At 41.3% G+C, this 16,963-nt stretch overlaps 1 protein-coding gene across 1 annotated transcript in view; it reads left to right on the plus strand.

Moving 5' to 3' along the window:
• LOC140927726 (uncharacterized) overlaps positions 1 to 16,963 on the plus strand; it is a 37,210-nt gene that overhangs the window by 11,877 nt on the left and 8,370 nt on the right. The window contains exons 12-34 of the mRNA XM_073377407.1: positions 379 to 446; positions 1,355 to 1,489; positions 1,939 to 1,976; positions 2,792 to 2,855; positions 3,020 to 3,085; positions 3,192 to 3,341; positions 3,795 to 3,880; positions 4,543 to 4,640; positions 5,305 to 5,466; positions 7,046 to 7,108; positions 8,294 to 8,390; positions 8,827 to 8,899; positions 9,307 to 9,432; positions 10,063 to 10,197; positions 10,970 to 11,097; positions 12,581 to 12,616; positions 12,711 to 12,860; positions 13,245 to 13,335; positions 14,574 to 14,673; positions 14,953 to 15,047; positions 15,524 to 15,622; positions 16,063 to 16,130; positions 16,501 to 16,711. Of these exons, the coding sequence (XP_073233508.1) occupies positions 379 to 446; positions 1,355 to 1,489; positions 1,939 to 1,976; positions 2,792 to 2,855; positions 3,020 to 3,085; positions 3,192 to 3,341; positions 3,795 to 3,880; positions 4,543 to 4,640; positions 5,305 to 5,466; positions 7,046 to 7,108; positions 8,294 to 8,390; positions 8,827 to 8,899; positions 9,307 to 9,432; positions 10,063 to 10,197; positions 10,970 to 11,097; positions 12,581 to 12,616; positions 12,711 to 12,860; positions 13,245 to 13,335; positions 14,574 to 14,673; positions 14,953 to 15,047; positions 15,524 to 15,622; positions 16,063 to 16,130; positions 16,501 to 16,711 (2,339 nt within the window). The remainder of the gene's footprint in view (positions 1 to 378; positions 447 to 1,354; positions 1,490 to 1,938; positions 1,977 to 2,791; positions 2,856 to 3,019; positions 3,086 to 3,191; positions 3,342 to 3,794; positions 3,881 to 4,542; positions 4,641 to 5,304; positions 5,467 to 7,045; positions 7,109 to 8,293; positions 8,391 to 8,826; positions 8,900 to 9,306; positions 9,433 to 10,062; positions 10,198 to 10,969; positions 11,098 to 12,580; positions 12,617 to 12,710; positions 12,861 to 13,244; positions 13,336 to 14,573; positions 14,674 to 14,952; positions 15,048 to 15,523; positions 15,623 to 16,062; positions 16,131 to 16,500; positions 16,712 to 16,963) is intronic.

Below are 16,963 nucleotides of genomic sequence, written 5' to 3' on the forward strand. Positions count from 1 at the left end.
CCGAAGTATTTACTTTCTTATTAATGGTTTCTAGAAAGGTATTTACTCACTTTCGGCACATTTGCGGGAAAATTACGTGCCTGATAATACATAGCATCCCTCGCAGCTGTTTTTGTCTCGTCACGCAACGCTCTTTCCCAAGAAGAGGAGAGGAGCGTTGCGTGACGAGACAAAAAGGACTGCGAGAGAGACTTATCTTGGACAGAATAGAATGGAACAGCAAACCCCCATCCTCCCAAATCAAGGATGAAGCCACGCAAAAGCCAAAACGCGCTATTTTTCCGTCCTTAATTTTCGGGGGAGGGGGCGGGGGTATAAATTTCCATTTATTTTGTCTACGATTGTAGATAATACATGTCCCGTTTTTTCTTTTGGCAGCCGCAGCAAGTCCTACATCAGTCGAGGAAGACTTGTGGTCTGATTTTGTTCATTCTGGGCAAGCTGAAGTATGCACAATATTTTAGACATAATTATTTTTCTTTTATAAAGCTACTTCCATTAAAGTACTTGCTATTTTCAGATTTTTTTAAAAGATGCAAGAAAATAAGATGACTTGCCTCTACGTTAAGGATCAAACGTTACATTATGTTATTATATCTGCCGAGAAAATGCTGTCTCGTGTCTGTTTGATAGTGCAACACTATCTAATACCATACACCAGACTATGTTCAATGTACTGACTTAAATTTCTTTTTTGTCGCATCGCAATAGGCCTTTCCCGAAGTGCACAAGCCTCTGTTTCTTAGCGAGGCTAAGTGCGAAACTATTGATGTGAAAACGATTTTCCATTCTCATGCAAATAGAACTCATTTTCACAAGAAAGGTTTTGCACTTAGTCTCAGCCTTAATTTTGAAAGTGGGAGTTTTTGAAACTCGGAAATGGCCTATCAAGCAGACCTCTGACAACTTTGTCGTTTGTCTCGCGAATTCGTCACTCATCGAAGTCAACTGGGAGGAAAAGTCTACAGGTCGAGCTTAGCATTCTTGGCCAGAAGCGAAAAAACCCGTTTCTTTTGTCAGACATCTTAGTTTAAAATACTTTTGTACGTGACCTTTCTGGCGACCTCTGGTGCGCTTCTCAGTAAAAATGATTTCTTCTTTAGACCAGGCTTAACTGCGATGTTTGTATCATATCTTCTCGAGACAAAATGCACCAAGATTCTTGAAGTAAACTGTCAACTTGTCCTGACGTTTTTGCATTTGTGTGGATTGGAAGATGCACCTGGAATGAGTTCATGGTCATGAAGCCACTAACTCGACTACGTAACCAGATAGCCAACTGTTTGGGAGTACAAAGTTAAAGATATTCAGTTTTGTCTATACTAACCAAGATCTTTTTGTGTTCCAATGCCAGGCACCTTCTCTGTACTTTCTTGGTAGCCTCGGAGGCTGGTCATGTGACGGCGTGACAGTTAACGGCGAACTTCTTACAAGACTTTTGGAGAAAGCCAAGCAAGATTCAGAAGTGAAAGATACCTTTGTTGAAATGGTATGTCTATCCACAGATCGAGGGAAAGCGCGCCAGAGATCTGGTGACTGGGGAATTGTGCAGAATTGCGTTACGAATTTCTTCTCATTGAAAGTATACTCTTGCCCGAACAGTATTACTTTGCGAATGGCGATAACAAGTTCGTAATTTCCGCTTTGAAACACTAATCACCTCTCAAAGTACATTCCAAAAAAAGTTTAGAAAATCAGTGGCTCATCCATATAGTATAGTTGACTTAAAACACTGAAAATGTAAACCGTAGCTTTGAAGTTGCTTGCCTTAGTTTTTCCAAATTTCCCTCGTTTGTAGTCGTTGTGCAATTTTTTCATTTGTGGCACGTTCCAGACTTAATGAGTGTTGCTGACATTTTTCTTCAGTACCCAAATTAAAATTTACCATCGTTGCTCTTTTATTATCCTTAATCGAGTTGATGTTTTATTTTGTTTAAGGTAACTGTCGGAGGAAGAAAAATTGCTCAGTATAAGAGGTTTGTAACTGAAATTTCAGTGTAGCCGCAACGACTGTTTGTTTCCAGGTGGTATTTGAAATAGCTGGTGAGCAAGCTCTCTATTTGAGGGGTTGAAATGCTGTTTTAAGTGCACTTTACAAGTCTGCAAATACGATTTTCCTTTTTAGAAAGGTCATATATCCGATCATGTCACTGTTTTAGTCGGACAAACCAGAAAAGCTGTGGGACATTCATTATATCGACTTAAGATTTTTTTAAAACTGCTGTGTAAATCTGAGCTACTAAATGATAGTCTTTGGTGCCGTAAATCCTCTATTAAGCCCCCTCTCAAATAAGCCCCCGCCCCCCTCCTTTCTAATAGGCCTCCCTTTTCAGGGGAAGAAAGTTAATAAGCCCCTCTTACCTCCCTGATCCAGGATGGTTGTTTATTTACCATCTGGAAGATGTTTTTGATTCTCGGCTGCATGAACTCCAACTTCTTGTACTTGAGCTTTTCAACGTTGCATTCTAGTTCTTTATGGGTCACTAACTGATGCCATCGTCTTTGCTAGATTAAATAAGTGCCCTTCTCAAATAAGCCCCATGTCTCTATTAAGTCCTCCCACCTCTCCAATTTTTTTGAAATAAAGCCTCCCGGGGAACTTAATAGGGGATTTTCGGTCATGTCCGACCGCTGGTAGATTTTTTTCGTATATGCGAAATTTTAGTCGGACATTGTCAGATGACCAAGTCTTATTTGAAGCCCTGCTTTGCTCCAATTCCGTCTTAACTGTGCGTGCTGTTTATTGATGTCATTGTGTGTTTCAAATCTCTTTTATCATCTCCAAAAATAGGATCAACGAGATAACGTTAGAGAGCAAAAGTGTTTTTAGAGGACTGGAAATTCTTCTTTCGCAGGTAGCGTACACAGCCGGACCAAACTGTTTACTTTTCGTTTTTGTTTATCAAGAAATATCCTGTCTTAAATGAGAGATAGTGTTCATGTTTTAGATCGCATTATTATGTTATGTACATGTGTACTAAACACGAAGTTTAGCAACCTTTTTTCTCTTATATTTTAGCCTACCATGACGGAGTTTCTTGCAGAAGCCCTTGAAAAAGAACTGGACTACGGCGTTAAAGAACTGGTAATTATTTTACCCCTGATTAATTTTTTCACTTCTGATAAAGTTTGCATTGTCGTTATTGAAACCTTGAGTTAAAAATAGCTTTCCTTGTCTTCTGTCTTTGCAGGGTATTTTCTTTCAAGAGAAGTCACTGTTTTCATCATTTCTGAAAATTTCTACACTCGATGTTAAAGTAGACAAGTCTCGCGTGGCTTCATGCTTCTTTGAGCTGCCTCACTTTCCTCAGGCTTTTCGTAGCGATGTTGATCAACTTCAGGTACTGTTTTGCATGTTTCTTTAGTGAAGAAAGTTTGTCTTTCTGCTAAGGTTTTTCTTTCAGTAACAAAATATTAACGCACCTTTACGAAGGGACGTAACGAACGCACTTTTACCTTTGCGTCTTAAAATATTAGGGGTGCCCTAGTGATGGGCTAATGTCCCTCTTAGGGGAGGGAAGAGGGGCTTCGAAGCAGTATTCTGTATGGCTTCACTCTAGAGGAAGTAGTTTCAGGAAGTGGGTGACCTGTGACTCGTTAAGACTCTCTTTCCCATTGTCCACTGGCCATCCACACAGACGTTCGCTTGGCTCGTCACGCAATCCTGCCTAACGAACGCTTTTGGGAAGGAAAGCGTGACAAAGCCCTAAGAACGTTTGTGTGGGGGGCTTATTGTCCACTTGATGCATAACAATTTTGTCAGCAACTGACAGCTTTTGCCTTTGTTTGTACAGTCGCAGATCATGGACGGCATTCATTCCTGTCAGAATGTTGTTTACAAGGCGCTTGTGAAACTACTGAAATCTAACACCAAGGACAGGTCAGACAGACGTTATTACCAAGCAGATTGCCAGCGCGGCAGGCGTTTGAAAGGATTTTAAAGGGGAAGGAGTTTCCCGCGCGAGAAGCGCGAAATGCTCGCGAAGCTCCCTTCTTTCGCGCGTCGTCTCGCGCCTAAATTTTCTTCCCCCTTCCTTTCGAACTCCATGCAGGCGGCCATGCAGAAACCGTATCGCTTAGCTTAGAAACTTGTTCTCTGTCTTATGCTCTTAGAAGGTGAAGTCTTGGGTCCCCCCCCCCCCCCCCCCCGCTGGAAACCCGATAACCTCTTGAGATTTGTGATGTTTTAGTTTAATCCCTGAAGTCAAAATCTACTTCTAAATACACGATCCCAGCATTTCAACTCCTTAAGTGACCTGTTGCATTGCAAAGTTAAATTTTCGCACTTAAACTGAGCAGACAGAGGAATCACGTTTATACGGCAAGTCAAAATTTTTCTGCTTGGAGGAAAAATATTGTGGGGATGGTGGACAACTGTAACAGAGCATTTAAAACATTTTGGGATTGAAAACGTCAACATAGGACTGTGGCAATGATAAGCAATTAGGAATAATGTGATTACCTTTTCATTTACATGCTGTTGAATTAATTATTTCAAGCAAACTTCCTGCCTGACTGTCAAGCTTTCTTTTTCATGTTTAGTGCGTTAGCATGGCTGGCTGGTGTTGTGTCACTTAATGATTTGAGGCTGTCACCAAATTTGCCAAGAGATAATTTCAAGACAGCAGTTGCAAGCGATGGTAAGATTCAAAGTTCTTGTGATCGGTCGGCACAGGCTTACTGTCCTCTGGAAATTGTTGCCCTGTGCATTTTTGATGGTCATTAAGTGAGTAATAAGTTAAATGATTGATTTGCAAAACGGTCGGCTTCTTTCTTTTGAAAATTCAGTGGTAGTCGTCAGGCGCGCAACAAATCTCACGTGGACGTAGGGCATCCCCTTGCCGTTTATTTGACAAGTGCTTGTGTTCTCAGTTGACCAATGCAAAAATACGGCTGTTTTGCACTCTGCAAGTTGATATGTAATTTTGATGACTATTTCGTAGTTGCAGTTATTTTTGGAACAGCATACTAGACTGACAATTTGAGATTTTTTTTAGTCTTTTTAAGCCCCAGCCTTCATGTTAGAGGTCACTTTCCCAGTTCTCTTGTGAGTGTTTTTTTTCTGATATTTGCTTTGTCCGTGATCTGGCAGAGCGGATTGCCGTATGTTTTGTTTTACACTTGGGCCAAGTAGCTCAAAAAGTTGATAACGGTATTCACTAGTTAAAATCTCAATCCACTGGATAACGTAGTTGGTTTCCCCAATACTTACCCGCTTCATAGTGATTTATCAGGTGGATTGCGCGATCCAGCTTTTGAACAACCGGGATCAGGCATCTTATCTGTGTCTTGATTCCATTGCAGGCTTTATGATGAACCTATGCACAGTCGCTCTACAGCTTTGTGATTCATTCCTACTTTCCAAAGGAAAAGAAAAGTATAAACAGATAGAACCGTATTACTGTACCTCTAGAAGCTGCCGTCTGAGATTCGACAATGAACGTACGCTGGCAGGTGGACATATTGGTTAGTGAAAAATGCTGGTTTTGTTGTTGACGAACATTAATATATTAGAGAGATTAAGATTCACGTTTACCGCAAACGGCAAACGTCAGACTCAAGTTGAGAATTTCTCAGATTAGAAAATAAGAAGATAAAAACAGTCCCGAACGATTCTTATGGCTAAAACTGGCATAAAACTTCTTATTTTTGTGTAGAGGCAATAAAGAGTAAACGGAAAATAAGGGGAAAACTTGGTCACGTGGTACAAATTCACGTCTGCCGTTTGGCGTAAACATGAATCTTAATCTCTCTAATGTTTACTCGATTTTGTTTCCATAAAACACTGAAAACTGTCATGTACTGTTTCATGTGTTTCATGCCCAACCCCCTCCCCTCTTAGACTATAACGTGGGCTACAGCCAACCTCGTTCCCAGTGTGTTCTCTCTCTCTTGCTCACTTCAGGAGGGACCCTGGAAACGAGGTTTTACAACTCGAATAGACCTTTCTAGCTTGTATGTTTTGTTTTCCTATAGAGCGGTTTTCACTTGACTGTCGTAAAACCAAAACCAAAGTAAATACACTAGCCAACCAAAGGGCGTAGTAAAACCAAAACCAAAACCAAAACCAATCCCTTTCGACAGTCAAGTGAAAACCGCTCTAAGACGTGAGAAGCAAGGTTAGTGCGCGTTCTTCTGTGCGAGAGGTTCCGAGTTCAACTCCCAAGTGTGACCTCTATTCATTGTGACTTCTTTCCTTTCCGTGTAGGAAGCTTAACTAAGGAGGACGGCGAAGGCAACGAGAACGGCAAAAAAACCAATAGGTTTAGGTTGGCAAAATAACTTTGAACGTGCATCACGCTTTTTTTGTACTTTTTTCAGCCGTCGTTGCATGACTACAACGTGAAAGTACCTAATTTCACGTTTTTTCGTGGACGGGAATGCAAAACAACAGTTTTCTTTTTCTTTTCCTGAACTTTGAAACAGTCCTTTAGAACTCAACTCCAAAGAAATTTGCCAACATTTGACGAATTAAATGAAATGGAATAAGCGCGATAAAGTTTGAAGCAGCCCGAATTCAATTTTTAAGTGACGTTTTCGTAGCCATCGCCGTGGTCGTGGCTTAAGCTCCCTAACAGGGACCTTACGATCTCACAACGACGACGTCCATTAATAGGTCCCTGAAAAAGACTCCTGATCCTTTCAAACCATTTCGCGATTTTCCGAAGTCGTCCTGTTACTTCAAAGAAGGGGATTTAGATTAGAACTGAAGAGAGGGGGCAGCGCCCGAGTTTAGACAGAGATGGTAGAATTTATCGCCTTTCCGTTCTCGTCCTCAAAAAAAACCCCTTAAAATTTGGTCATTTCACGTCTTAGTGGTGCAAAGACGGCGTTGCCGTTGCCGTTGCCGTTGCCGTCGTCTTCGTGGTTTCGTAAGGTCCCTAATATCAGTAAAACGGAGCACTGATGGAGCGGGGGGGGGGGGGGGGGGCGGTAAAATGAGCGCAACGTCGGCCTCAGCTTTCCTCTAACATTAAATTACGTTACATGGAGGTGCCTAGATTTTCATGTTTATCGTAATTGACTTGCTCTTTTCTTAATTCAGGTACGGATACCGAGGAGAGAGCGGATTTACACAGTATACTTTTCCCCTCTGAAGAACTGAAAGGTGTGTTTGGGTAGCCTGTGTAGAAACGAGAAAATGGAGACATTCAGTATATTGAACTTTACCCAGTAGCTTGAATGTCTCGGCCCGCCCTTATTTTTTGGGTGGCTTAGACAGTAAAAGGTGAACCCTAACGTTTCAATCGCAAAGTTGGTCACCGGAAGACATTTTATACAAGAGGGAAACGTACAATATTTCATTGGCATCAGTAGGAAGTGTTTAGGAGTTTTAATTGTTTCATTTGCGTGTCCGCACTTTTGAATTTCAATCAAATGCTCGAAAATTAGAACCAACTTTTATTGCATAATAAACAGTACCACGGGAGAGTACTGCTCAGCGGTTTTTTATTTGAGTAGAGACGCCCTGTGCAGCAAAATAGACAGTTCCACAGGAAATTACTGCTCAGTAGATTTTATTTGTATCGTCACAGTCACAGACTCGGTGAAACGTTAGAACTGTGTACGTGCTGGTTCTAAACAATACCACGGGAGAAGCCCGATCTCAACCAGCAGGTGAAACACATTAACCTGACTCTCTCCCTGTAAAGAACTAAGCGTCACTCATTTAACTTTGTTTTAGTACGCAATATTGACAACGCAATGTAACGAACTTTGTAAGATCGCGCGCGCTTTAAATTCAACGGCGATTTCAAAATATGTAACACTGAAGATGACGGATGTACCGTCGAAACATGTCTGGAAAATTAAAGAAAGTTGTTATGTTTATACGACCACGGGAGAATACTGTTGAATGGCCTTCTTTTGAATGGTCAAACTGTACGATTTTGTCTACAGACTCCAAAGTCAGAATCATTTCCTACAGCGTCATTAACCCTTTAAGTTCCAACAGTGATCAACATCAGTTTTCTCCTAATGATACCCATACAGTGTCAAGAGATAAGGTTATGAGAATTAATAAAATGATCACCACAGAGAAAATGCCTTGATCTATTATCAAATTCTCTCAACACATTCTTTAAGAAAATGTATAGAGACCAGTTTGGAGAATTTGTATGTGAATATTGGATGCTTAAAGGGTTAACAGTACCACAGGAAAGTAAGGCTCATTAGCTGTCATGAGATTAGTGCCAATCTGGGATTAGAATCACATTGTACAGTTTTAAGATTGTTTATTGTGACCGTTATATACTGGATTACTGTGGTGTTTAACAACTCCCAATGTTTTTAGGTCAGTTTAAGCTGATGACAGAGATGTTCCACCTCACGCATAGTGCTCTGCATACTGGACTAACCAGCACCATTCAACATTATAACAAACTCTTAAGGTCAGACATACTGGTTCTCATGTTTCGTATGAAGGTCTCGGTCGATACATCGGTTGATATTATGTCATCGACCGATCTGTCGATATTCGACCGGTACTCAGTCTATGTTTTTCGATCGATACTCGACAGATAAGCGACCGGCAGTTCACCGATGTATCGACTGAAGCAACGACCAACTCTCCCATAAGATACATGATCCACTAAGACTAAGTTATCATCCATCGATCCTGAATCTTGTCATGGACGCAAAGAAAAAATATCTTAGGACCTAAGAGTACGACAATAAATTGTCTAGTCAAAAAAGAAAATTTAGACACAGATGTACCGGAGAGAAAGCACCTATTCCTCAAGGCAAACAGATAAATACAAAAGCTCCTGGCTTATAGTTGATTATCTAAACAACGTAAGAAATTGTTTTCCTTTCTGTATTCTTCAGAAGTTACATGATGATGACAGAAGCGATGGAAGGTACTTCGGCGGAGACTGAAGGCCGGAGAAAATTTCTTGCTGTAAGTTTGGTTTCCAGTTTTAAGTTTGATTGCCTTGGTTTTCGTCTATGTCTTTTCTCCTATCCGCAGTCTCCCCACTCCGAGGACTGAATCCAAGAAGGAAAGTTCGGAAATACATCGGTGTTTTCCGAACGAGGACGAAAGCGATTGAATGGCAAGCATTTTCGCCAGGGTTCCTAGCTGTTGCGTAGGCTCACTTGGTTCCATTCCTTCGGCGACTGAGCTCAATTGCCCAATATAGCGCTTGCCTAAATAGATAAGTTTTTATTTTCGTTTTATTACAAAAGGTGCGTGGGCTCCGTTAGAAGCAAGAGTATTGCAAGAATTTTTGTGGCAGACTGGAGGTGTGTTTTTTTAATGATCCGTTAGTTACGTCAAATTAACCCAAGTGATTTGTCCTCTTTTAGCTGTTCGTTCTCCAATGGGACACTTGTCTTCAAGACGCGCACTTCATGAGGTTTTGCTCAGAGTTTTACGTCACAAGTGCTGCATGGCTTCTTTATCTCTTAGAAAACTGTGCCTCTGAGAATCAGGTAAAGGGAATCGTTAATGAGCTCACCATTTCTTTTTTCTATATCTTAGTACAATGCATCCGTGAGTTGAGATGAAATACGTTTGTGGTAGTGTTCATACCAGGATTTCTTACACCAGGGTCCACAGGACCCATAGAGAAGCTAAAGGGGGGTCATGAGGGAGAAAAGCGGGTCACAATTATTAGATACAGTTGACTCAACGTTTTTACAGGTCTGAGTCTTTGATAATGATGGTTTTTTTACTTAAGACACCGCAACCAATTAAATTTTGGCTTATATTTTAAGGAGATGTACGTATATGTAAGTATGCTTACGTACGTTTTGTAATAGGTTTTTTTCCTTCTTTGCGCCCTTTGGACCCCTTGGGCTAATTTTAGTGCGGCAATGCCGCAATGCCTCGGTCTGGTAAGAACCCTGCTGTGGCCGAGGTAGATAACACCCTCTGAGATCTGCTTAAATCTTCATATTATACTCAGCCTCATTCAATATTTAGTTAAATATAAGACAGAATTTTACTCTTCTATTAGAAATCGTAAGAGAAGTAAATTAAAAACGTACAACTACGGAACCACGTAATATTGTCCCTGTTTTAAAGACGTTTAACCCACCATTGTGTGAAATTGTTTTCAGGATTTGGCCGAAGATGAAATCCGTGCTAAGCAGCGGGAAATTTTTACCAACATTCCTGAGTTCTACGTTAAAGACATGTGTTCTTGGTTTAGTTACGTGGCTATACACAAGCCTTGTGCACTAAAAGGTTTAGATGTAAGTACATCCACTTGCCAGTCTTGACGATCGCTTCCTTTTGTTACTATGACCCTTTCATTCTCACAAGAGATTATTTACCACTTTAACTGTTGAATCTGTGGATGAATTCCTGTGGTGTAACGAAAGTCAAATCAAATGAAACTTCTTTGGTAGAACCTTCACATGGTACTATTTATTTAGTTTGTAGTTCTAACTTTTGAGTCTGTGGATGAAATCCTATGGTGTTACCATTCAAATGAAACCTCTTCAGCAGTACTTTCACATGGTACTATTTATTTAGTATGTAGTTCTAACTTTTGAATCTGTGGATGAAATCCTATGGTGTAACCATTCAAATGAAACCTCTTCAGCAGTACTTTCACATGGTACTATTTACTTCTTAGGATTTTACAAAAAGAAAATTGAATATTTTTGTGCACAAATTTTTTAGGAATTGTCAGAAAGAAACGGTTTCAGACGGTTACCTATTTTAACGGGCCGCGGCCACATTTTCCTAGGACCGCCGCGGTTTTCTCTGTAATGGTCGGTAATTTGTTTTCTTTTGACACAAGAAGAGAGAGAAAATTTAAAACCATTTGAAGTAAATTCGCCTGATGTTGGGTACTTCTCGTTGTCGCTTTTTTTTCCGGATTTTCTTTAAGGCTTGTCAAACCCGTGTTAAACGGTCATCTAGTATTATGCGGTCAGTTGGCTTTTCCCCAAACGTGTAAGCTTTCGTTACCCCTGACCCTAACTCATGCACCGTGACTGCTGTTCTGTTGTGTTACAGATCTGTGTTTTCGTGGATTGTTGTGCGACACTCATTGAGCGCCGAGATCTGATGCCTGGTCCTGTTGCAGCTTCGAGAATTGTAACAGGACTGCTGTCATTCGCTGAAATTTGCTCCCGAAATAAGAGGTACTTTTGCTGATTAAAAAATATTAGTTACAGGGAAGGCGGCCCATCAAAGTATCGAAACAAGAAAGCAAGGCATAACAGAGAACGAAGAAGGAAGAAAAGTGTAGAACGTCAAGGATGAAACTTAGCAGTTCTTCAAAGTAGATACCGTAAAATTCCCAAAATAAGCCCCTCCATGTATAAGCCCCTCCAAATATAAGCCCCCCCCCCCCACGCAAAAAACCCTCCGTTAAATCGCCCCTCCGAATATAAGCCCCCCCCCCCGGAGAGTTTGTACTCGGAATTTGCCCTCGAATACAAAGTAACACAAAGCAAAAATGGTAAATTTCCTTTCCACAACAAGCTAGCCCAATCTCAAATTTCCCTCTGCACATAAGCCCCTCCGAATAAAGGCCCCTCGATAAATAAGCCCCTCAAAAAGGGCCTTTGAAAAGTATAAGCCCGGGGCTTATTTTCGGAATTTTACGGTATTGTGACACTGTCTTCTTGAGACACTGTCCTCCGATGGGGTAACCTCAGTGAAAAAATCAATCCACACCCCCTCTCCTCCATTCAAAGTTGGGGTGTGTGTTATTTCCAACAGGTACAGTGGTACAACATTGCATGGAAGGGGTGGGGAGGCAAAACTTCATTTTCCCCTTTTTAAGTGAGAAAAAGTCAGAAAGGCCCTTTAGGTCAAAGTGTCTCAACTAATTTTGTCGCCGATTGGAGCTTCTGGTCTTACTCAGAAAACAGTGCAATATAATTATCAGCTTGCTGGACAGTAACCATATCGACGCGATTTTCATATCAGCCCCATCTTCGTCCTTTCCGTGTTTTTGCGTTCTAAAATTTTGACCGCAGTAGAAATCCCTTGTAAGGGAGTGTCGATATATTTCGTATAGTATCGGATCCATCTCTTGAGTCTGCCTTGGGCAGTAAATCGTCAGCTGATCATCGTCGGACTCAGCATAGTGTTGTGGTTAGAGCATTGACCTTAAAAACCTGTTGTCGCGGTCTCAAGTTCCGCTGCACTGAGCCATTAGCTCGAGTTGTTTAAAGGGACCTGGGTTCGTAAATAACTAGACATGATACATTCATGAGATAGTTATGCGCGTTTCGGAACTAGGGATTTGCGCGGCACCATTGGCTTTCGTACAGTTTGCCTCAGGGTTGCAAATGACTCTGAGTCAGTGCTGTTTGTTCAGTGTCATAATGTATTATGAGGTTGTTATCGCTGTTGTTGTTGTTTTTTTTTAGGGGCGGGGGGGGAGCTGGACACCATTTCTTTATCTTTTGGCCATTTGGAGATTGTGCAGGGAATTGGGTCAAATTTCCTGCCCCCCGAAACAACCCATAAACTTCACCCGGCCTGACACGTAACCTCACGGCTGTACTGGCAGGCTAGGCTAGATGAAAACAGCGTGTATCTTTTTGTATCTCCATAGAACGAAAAATACCGGAAAAGTATCTCAACTTACCTGTTGTTTTTTTTTTGTTTCAGAAAAAACAAGTTGTTGGACACGACATCTTGGGGAAGGTATGGAATCCGACATATTATTCTTATGTGGCTCAGAATGTTTGATTGCTTTCAATTTACCAAATGAAACTTCATTGTTATTTTTATCTTACAGCGGCATTGAGGGTGATCTGGTAGCCTGCGTTGCCATGTGTCCAGCGGTGAGAGACAAACTGTGCCCAGCTCTCCTTCATACCTATTGCGCGGTTGACATCGTGGAGGGCCTGGACGTGGACAAAGAAGAGTTTGACAAATTTTCAGCTAGGTATGAACACTCTGTTGTCAAGTCACGTTATAAGAAGGAGAACGCCAATAGCTGTTTCTGCTAACTTGTCTTTATATACCCCGTCTCGTTTAAGTGAATGTACGGGACAAATAGCCTGCATAACGAGCGCGTTTAGGCGCTCATGACGAGCGAGAAAGGCGAGGGGAAGCTCTCCTCTCGCGTGTCTGGCGCCTCGCGCTGCCGCTTTCAAACCCGCCTTTTACGCAGCCTACTGAATGAACGAACATGGCTTCGAGACGATGGAGTGATTTTCACGGATGATAAATCCGGATGTTTAAATTGGATGTTGTAGTTACCACTTATTTAGTACGAACACCACCAAGTCTAAACAGACCTCAGCTAAGCTATTTTTGTCTGTGTCAGATTTGAGATTGTCAAGTTGTTGGAAATTCTGTGGAAACGGCCTGACATTGCACCTTCAATTCTGAAAGAATGCGGAAGAGAATCCTTTCAGGTATAATGTTCTTCTGGTGTTTTGTCTGTTGACGGTACCCTCCGTAGGTTTTGTCTAATTTGTGTGAGATCTCTCGCCTGGGGCTATGCCATGCTGATGAGTCCTGATGAGGACGAAACAGCTGTCCATCGCTGCAAACACCGGGGTGATATGGTTGTGCGCATGCGTAAGGTACTGGCCATACCGCGGAGTTGGTATGTGTGCTACAGTGCTTAAATAGGTTTTGTCTAATTTGCCATGTAAGAACGTTCTGGAACCTCTTGTTTAAACTGACTCGTCCTCAGTTACCTCTTTTTGTCTTCTTATGAATACAGTAAAAACCCGCTTGTAAGAACCTGTTTGGCTAAAATTCGCCAGTAAGGCCCCCTCTATACAAGAACCCGTTGTGCCCAAAATTTGAAAATGGTTCTTATTTTATAAAATTTATTTTAAAAAATTCTGCACACTTGGGCAAGTAAGATGAGTCAACATTCAGGAACCTCTGGAGACATAGGTGCCTTATCATTCCAACTGCAATGTACTGGATGCAGGTTTTATATAAGGAATAAGCTCAAGACCACTAATTAAGTAGTCTTAGCTACAATGTATTTTTCCTTCAGAGAATAAGAACCCATTTAAGAACCTAAATAGCGTAAATTTGTGCGACTTACCATTTATTTATGTATGAGGAAAACTAAGACAAACCTTTTTATAAAAGGAATGTTAGAGATTGGTCCCAAGATTTTGAGATTTTATGTAAGTTATATTTTTATTTTTTAAGGCGATTTTCAATTTTTTATTAATGTTGTGGACTCTTAGGAATAAGCGCTATACAAATAAATTGTTATTAGTGTTATTATGTGAGAACTCGTTTAGGCTAACTTTGGAGAATGCAGGTTCTTACTCGCTTGTTTTTGCTGTATTAACGAGCGAAGCGCGTGTAAGGTATGCGCGCGGGGGGGGGGGGGGGGGGGGAATGGGAGTGGATCCCTCTCTCCTTCCCGTCGTCCCCTTCGCCGAGATGTCGTAGCAGTCTCCCGCGACCGTTCCGTGACCGCTTATAAATGATAAGAGATAAGTTTGACGTAATCAAGTGGTAACGTCGATCGGTGTGGGCCAAAAATTGAGTATAGATATTTTAGAACTTTGGAGAAGAAGAAGAAAGAAAAGGACATAGCTAGCGTTTTGCACCCTCCTATACTAAGGCTGTAATCTTTGAAATTTTTTTGTACTGACTGGAGTTTGTTTATGTATTTAAGTCTTTCCTAGGAGCCGTACTGGACACGCTTCTATACGTGTTAAAAGATGGTTTGCTACGACTTACGAACGTCAGAAAACTGCAGTGTGCCAAAAAGTGTGGTACGTATTTTATGGCTCTTGCTGTTTTGTTTTCTTTTTATGGGGGTGGGAGGGGGGGAAGGCAGTCTGCAAAGACTGATCGTAGACATAATCAGATTAGTAGGAAGACAGACCTGCAATTGTGTATACTGTTGTAGTACCGGCTAACACACTATCAAATCACAAGACAGACACTTAAAACATAAGACAGACTCGAAGGACAAACCAGCGAGCAGATAAACGACGAAACGCTAATGCAACCATGCAAGCAATAATTACGATATGTACTTTTTCCCATAGATGAGAAGTGGAAAGAGTTAAGCATAGAAGAACGCCAGGAAAAGGAGCAGTTTTTAAGGAGCGAGGAACACGTGTCAAAGTCTTTCATGGAAATGGTGGGTTTGTATATACGTTACACTGTAACGCAGTAAAAGCAACTGTACATGCGTTACACTGATCAATCATGGGACACGTTTCTCTTAAAAAATATTTTCACCCCTAAGAGAACACTTCTTTGTCTAATCACATTTGATGAAAACGATTTAGTTATTGACTGTTCTCTGAGCTAATAAAATAAAGTCCATGTAATTCTTAAATTTTTCTCCAACCATTGTAAAAGCCGCCATTTAGGATAATGCTGAGAAGCCTTATGGCTCCCTATTCGTGACGTCATCCCATCAACTGGCGGGAAACTTAGAGCCTACACTGAACCTAGATTGCTTCCCTGGGTTTGGCTCTCATAGTTGGGTACCCTGTGACCGGTTCGCTCCTTACGTTTCTACTTATCTGATTGCAAAGTACTTTGAATAATTACTTTCCAGGAAATCGCAGTAGCTTATAGTTACATTGCACTAATTTTTGTTATTTTTAGGCTAATGCAACTTTGGCATTTCTGGAAAAAATAACCGAGGAAGACAAAGTATCGCGCTGTTTCTCGCGTCATCCGCTATCCATGCGAGCAGCGGATGCGGTAAGCCTATATATATTTCAAATTCGTATCTAACATCAGTAAAACGTCAGGGAATTTTTTTGATGTAATAAGTACCGACGCTGATAGCCTACAAGCAAGCCCTCCTTTTGGGGCAGTCGCGAGAAGGAAACGCGAGAGCGAGAAGTGGGAAAAGCCCCTCGCGGCTTTGGCGTTTGGTCGCGCGTGGTTTCGCGGCTTGCTTCACTCGCCGGAAATGAAGTAGCAGCTGCTCGGAAGCTGAAAGTCAGTTGGTTTGCTAACCAAACCGGAAAACAATGGTAAACAATGAATTACCATTTTTTAAAAGAACGAATCACGAAAGACCTTACGAGCAGCTCCTATACTACCGAAATGAAGAGCTTGCTCGCAGGCTACAACCCTTATTACTGTCAGCCCTTCTTATTTAGCTGATGTTTGAAAAGGCTCTTGATTTCTTTCAGATAATTGGATTTTTACATTCACTCTGCGGTCGTAAATGCTCGGATTTGAAAGTTCAAAATATGGAAAAGTAAGTGTGATTGTAGGTTAATTTATCCCTCAAAGAATTTATTCTAAATTTTCCCCTTTTGGCCCCAAAATTAAAGCGTTTTGTCGATTTTGAAGAGGGCCTGTTGATTATTAGTTTAAATGTTTCTTGATAGCTGAGAGGTGGTGACTCATCTTGGCACGTGCTCTACCTTCTACCTTTGTTCTCTTGAGCGTAACCCACACTCCACCCTTCCAGCAAATAAGACGCCCACGTGTAGCCTTCGCTTTAACCTCGTTCCCAGGTTCCTCTCTTTTACTCCCTCCAGAAGAGACGCCCCCGCGAACGAGGTTGCGTTCGCTTTCTCACGGGTGGAAACATTTCCATTATATTTCCTGCGTTTATTTTGCAGGTATTCATTTGACCCTCGTGATTTGCTGGTCAAAATTTTAACAGTGTTAGTACGCATGGCAAACGCTAGCGAGGACAGAGAATTTGTCAAATGTCTGGCCGCTAACCCTGATTACAGCAGGCTCAGTATCGAGAAAGCGTTATGTGTTGTGCAGCGAGAAAATCTCGCTGCAGACCACGTGGTACAAGATTTGGGAAAAGTCATGCAGGAGGTATTTTATTCATGTAATAGTTATGTCACTTAATGTTTGTAGTAGTCAGCAGTCGGTTAGCTACCCGCTTCAGTTAAAGGAGTGTTTATTTCAGTTATTTTGATTTTTTTTTTTTTCATCACCTACCTAAATTTGAATTACAAACTCGGGCATACTTGTCCCATACTCCGAAAAATTTTTGCATAGCTTCGTTAAAGGTCTCATTGTTTTGCTTCGTTCTTTGTGGTAATTCTTTTGTTCAGTTTTGTAATG

This window comes from Porites lutea, chromosome 2 (genome assembly GCF_958299795.1).
Source record: "Porites lutea chromosome 2, jaPorLute2.1, whole genome shotgun sequence".
Taxonomy (NCBI): Eukaryota; Metazoa; Cnidaria; class Anthozoa; order Scleractinia; family Poritidae; genus Porites; species Porites lutea.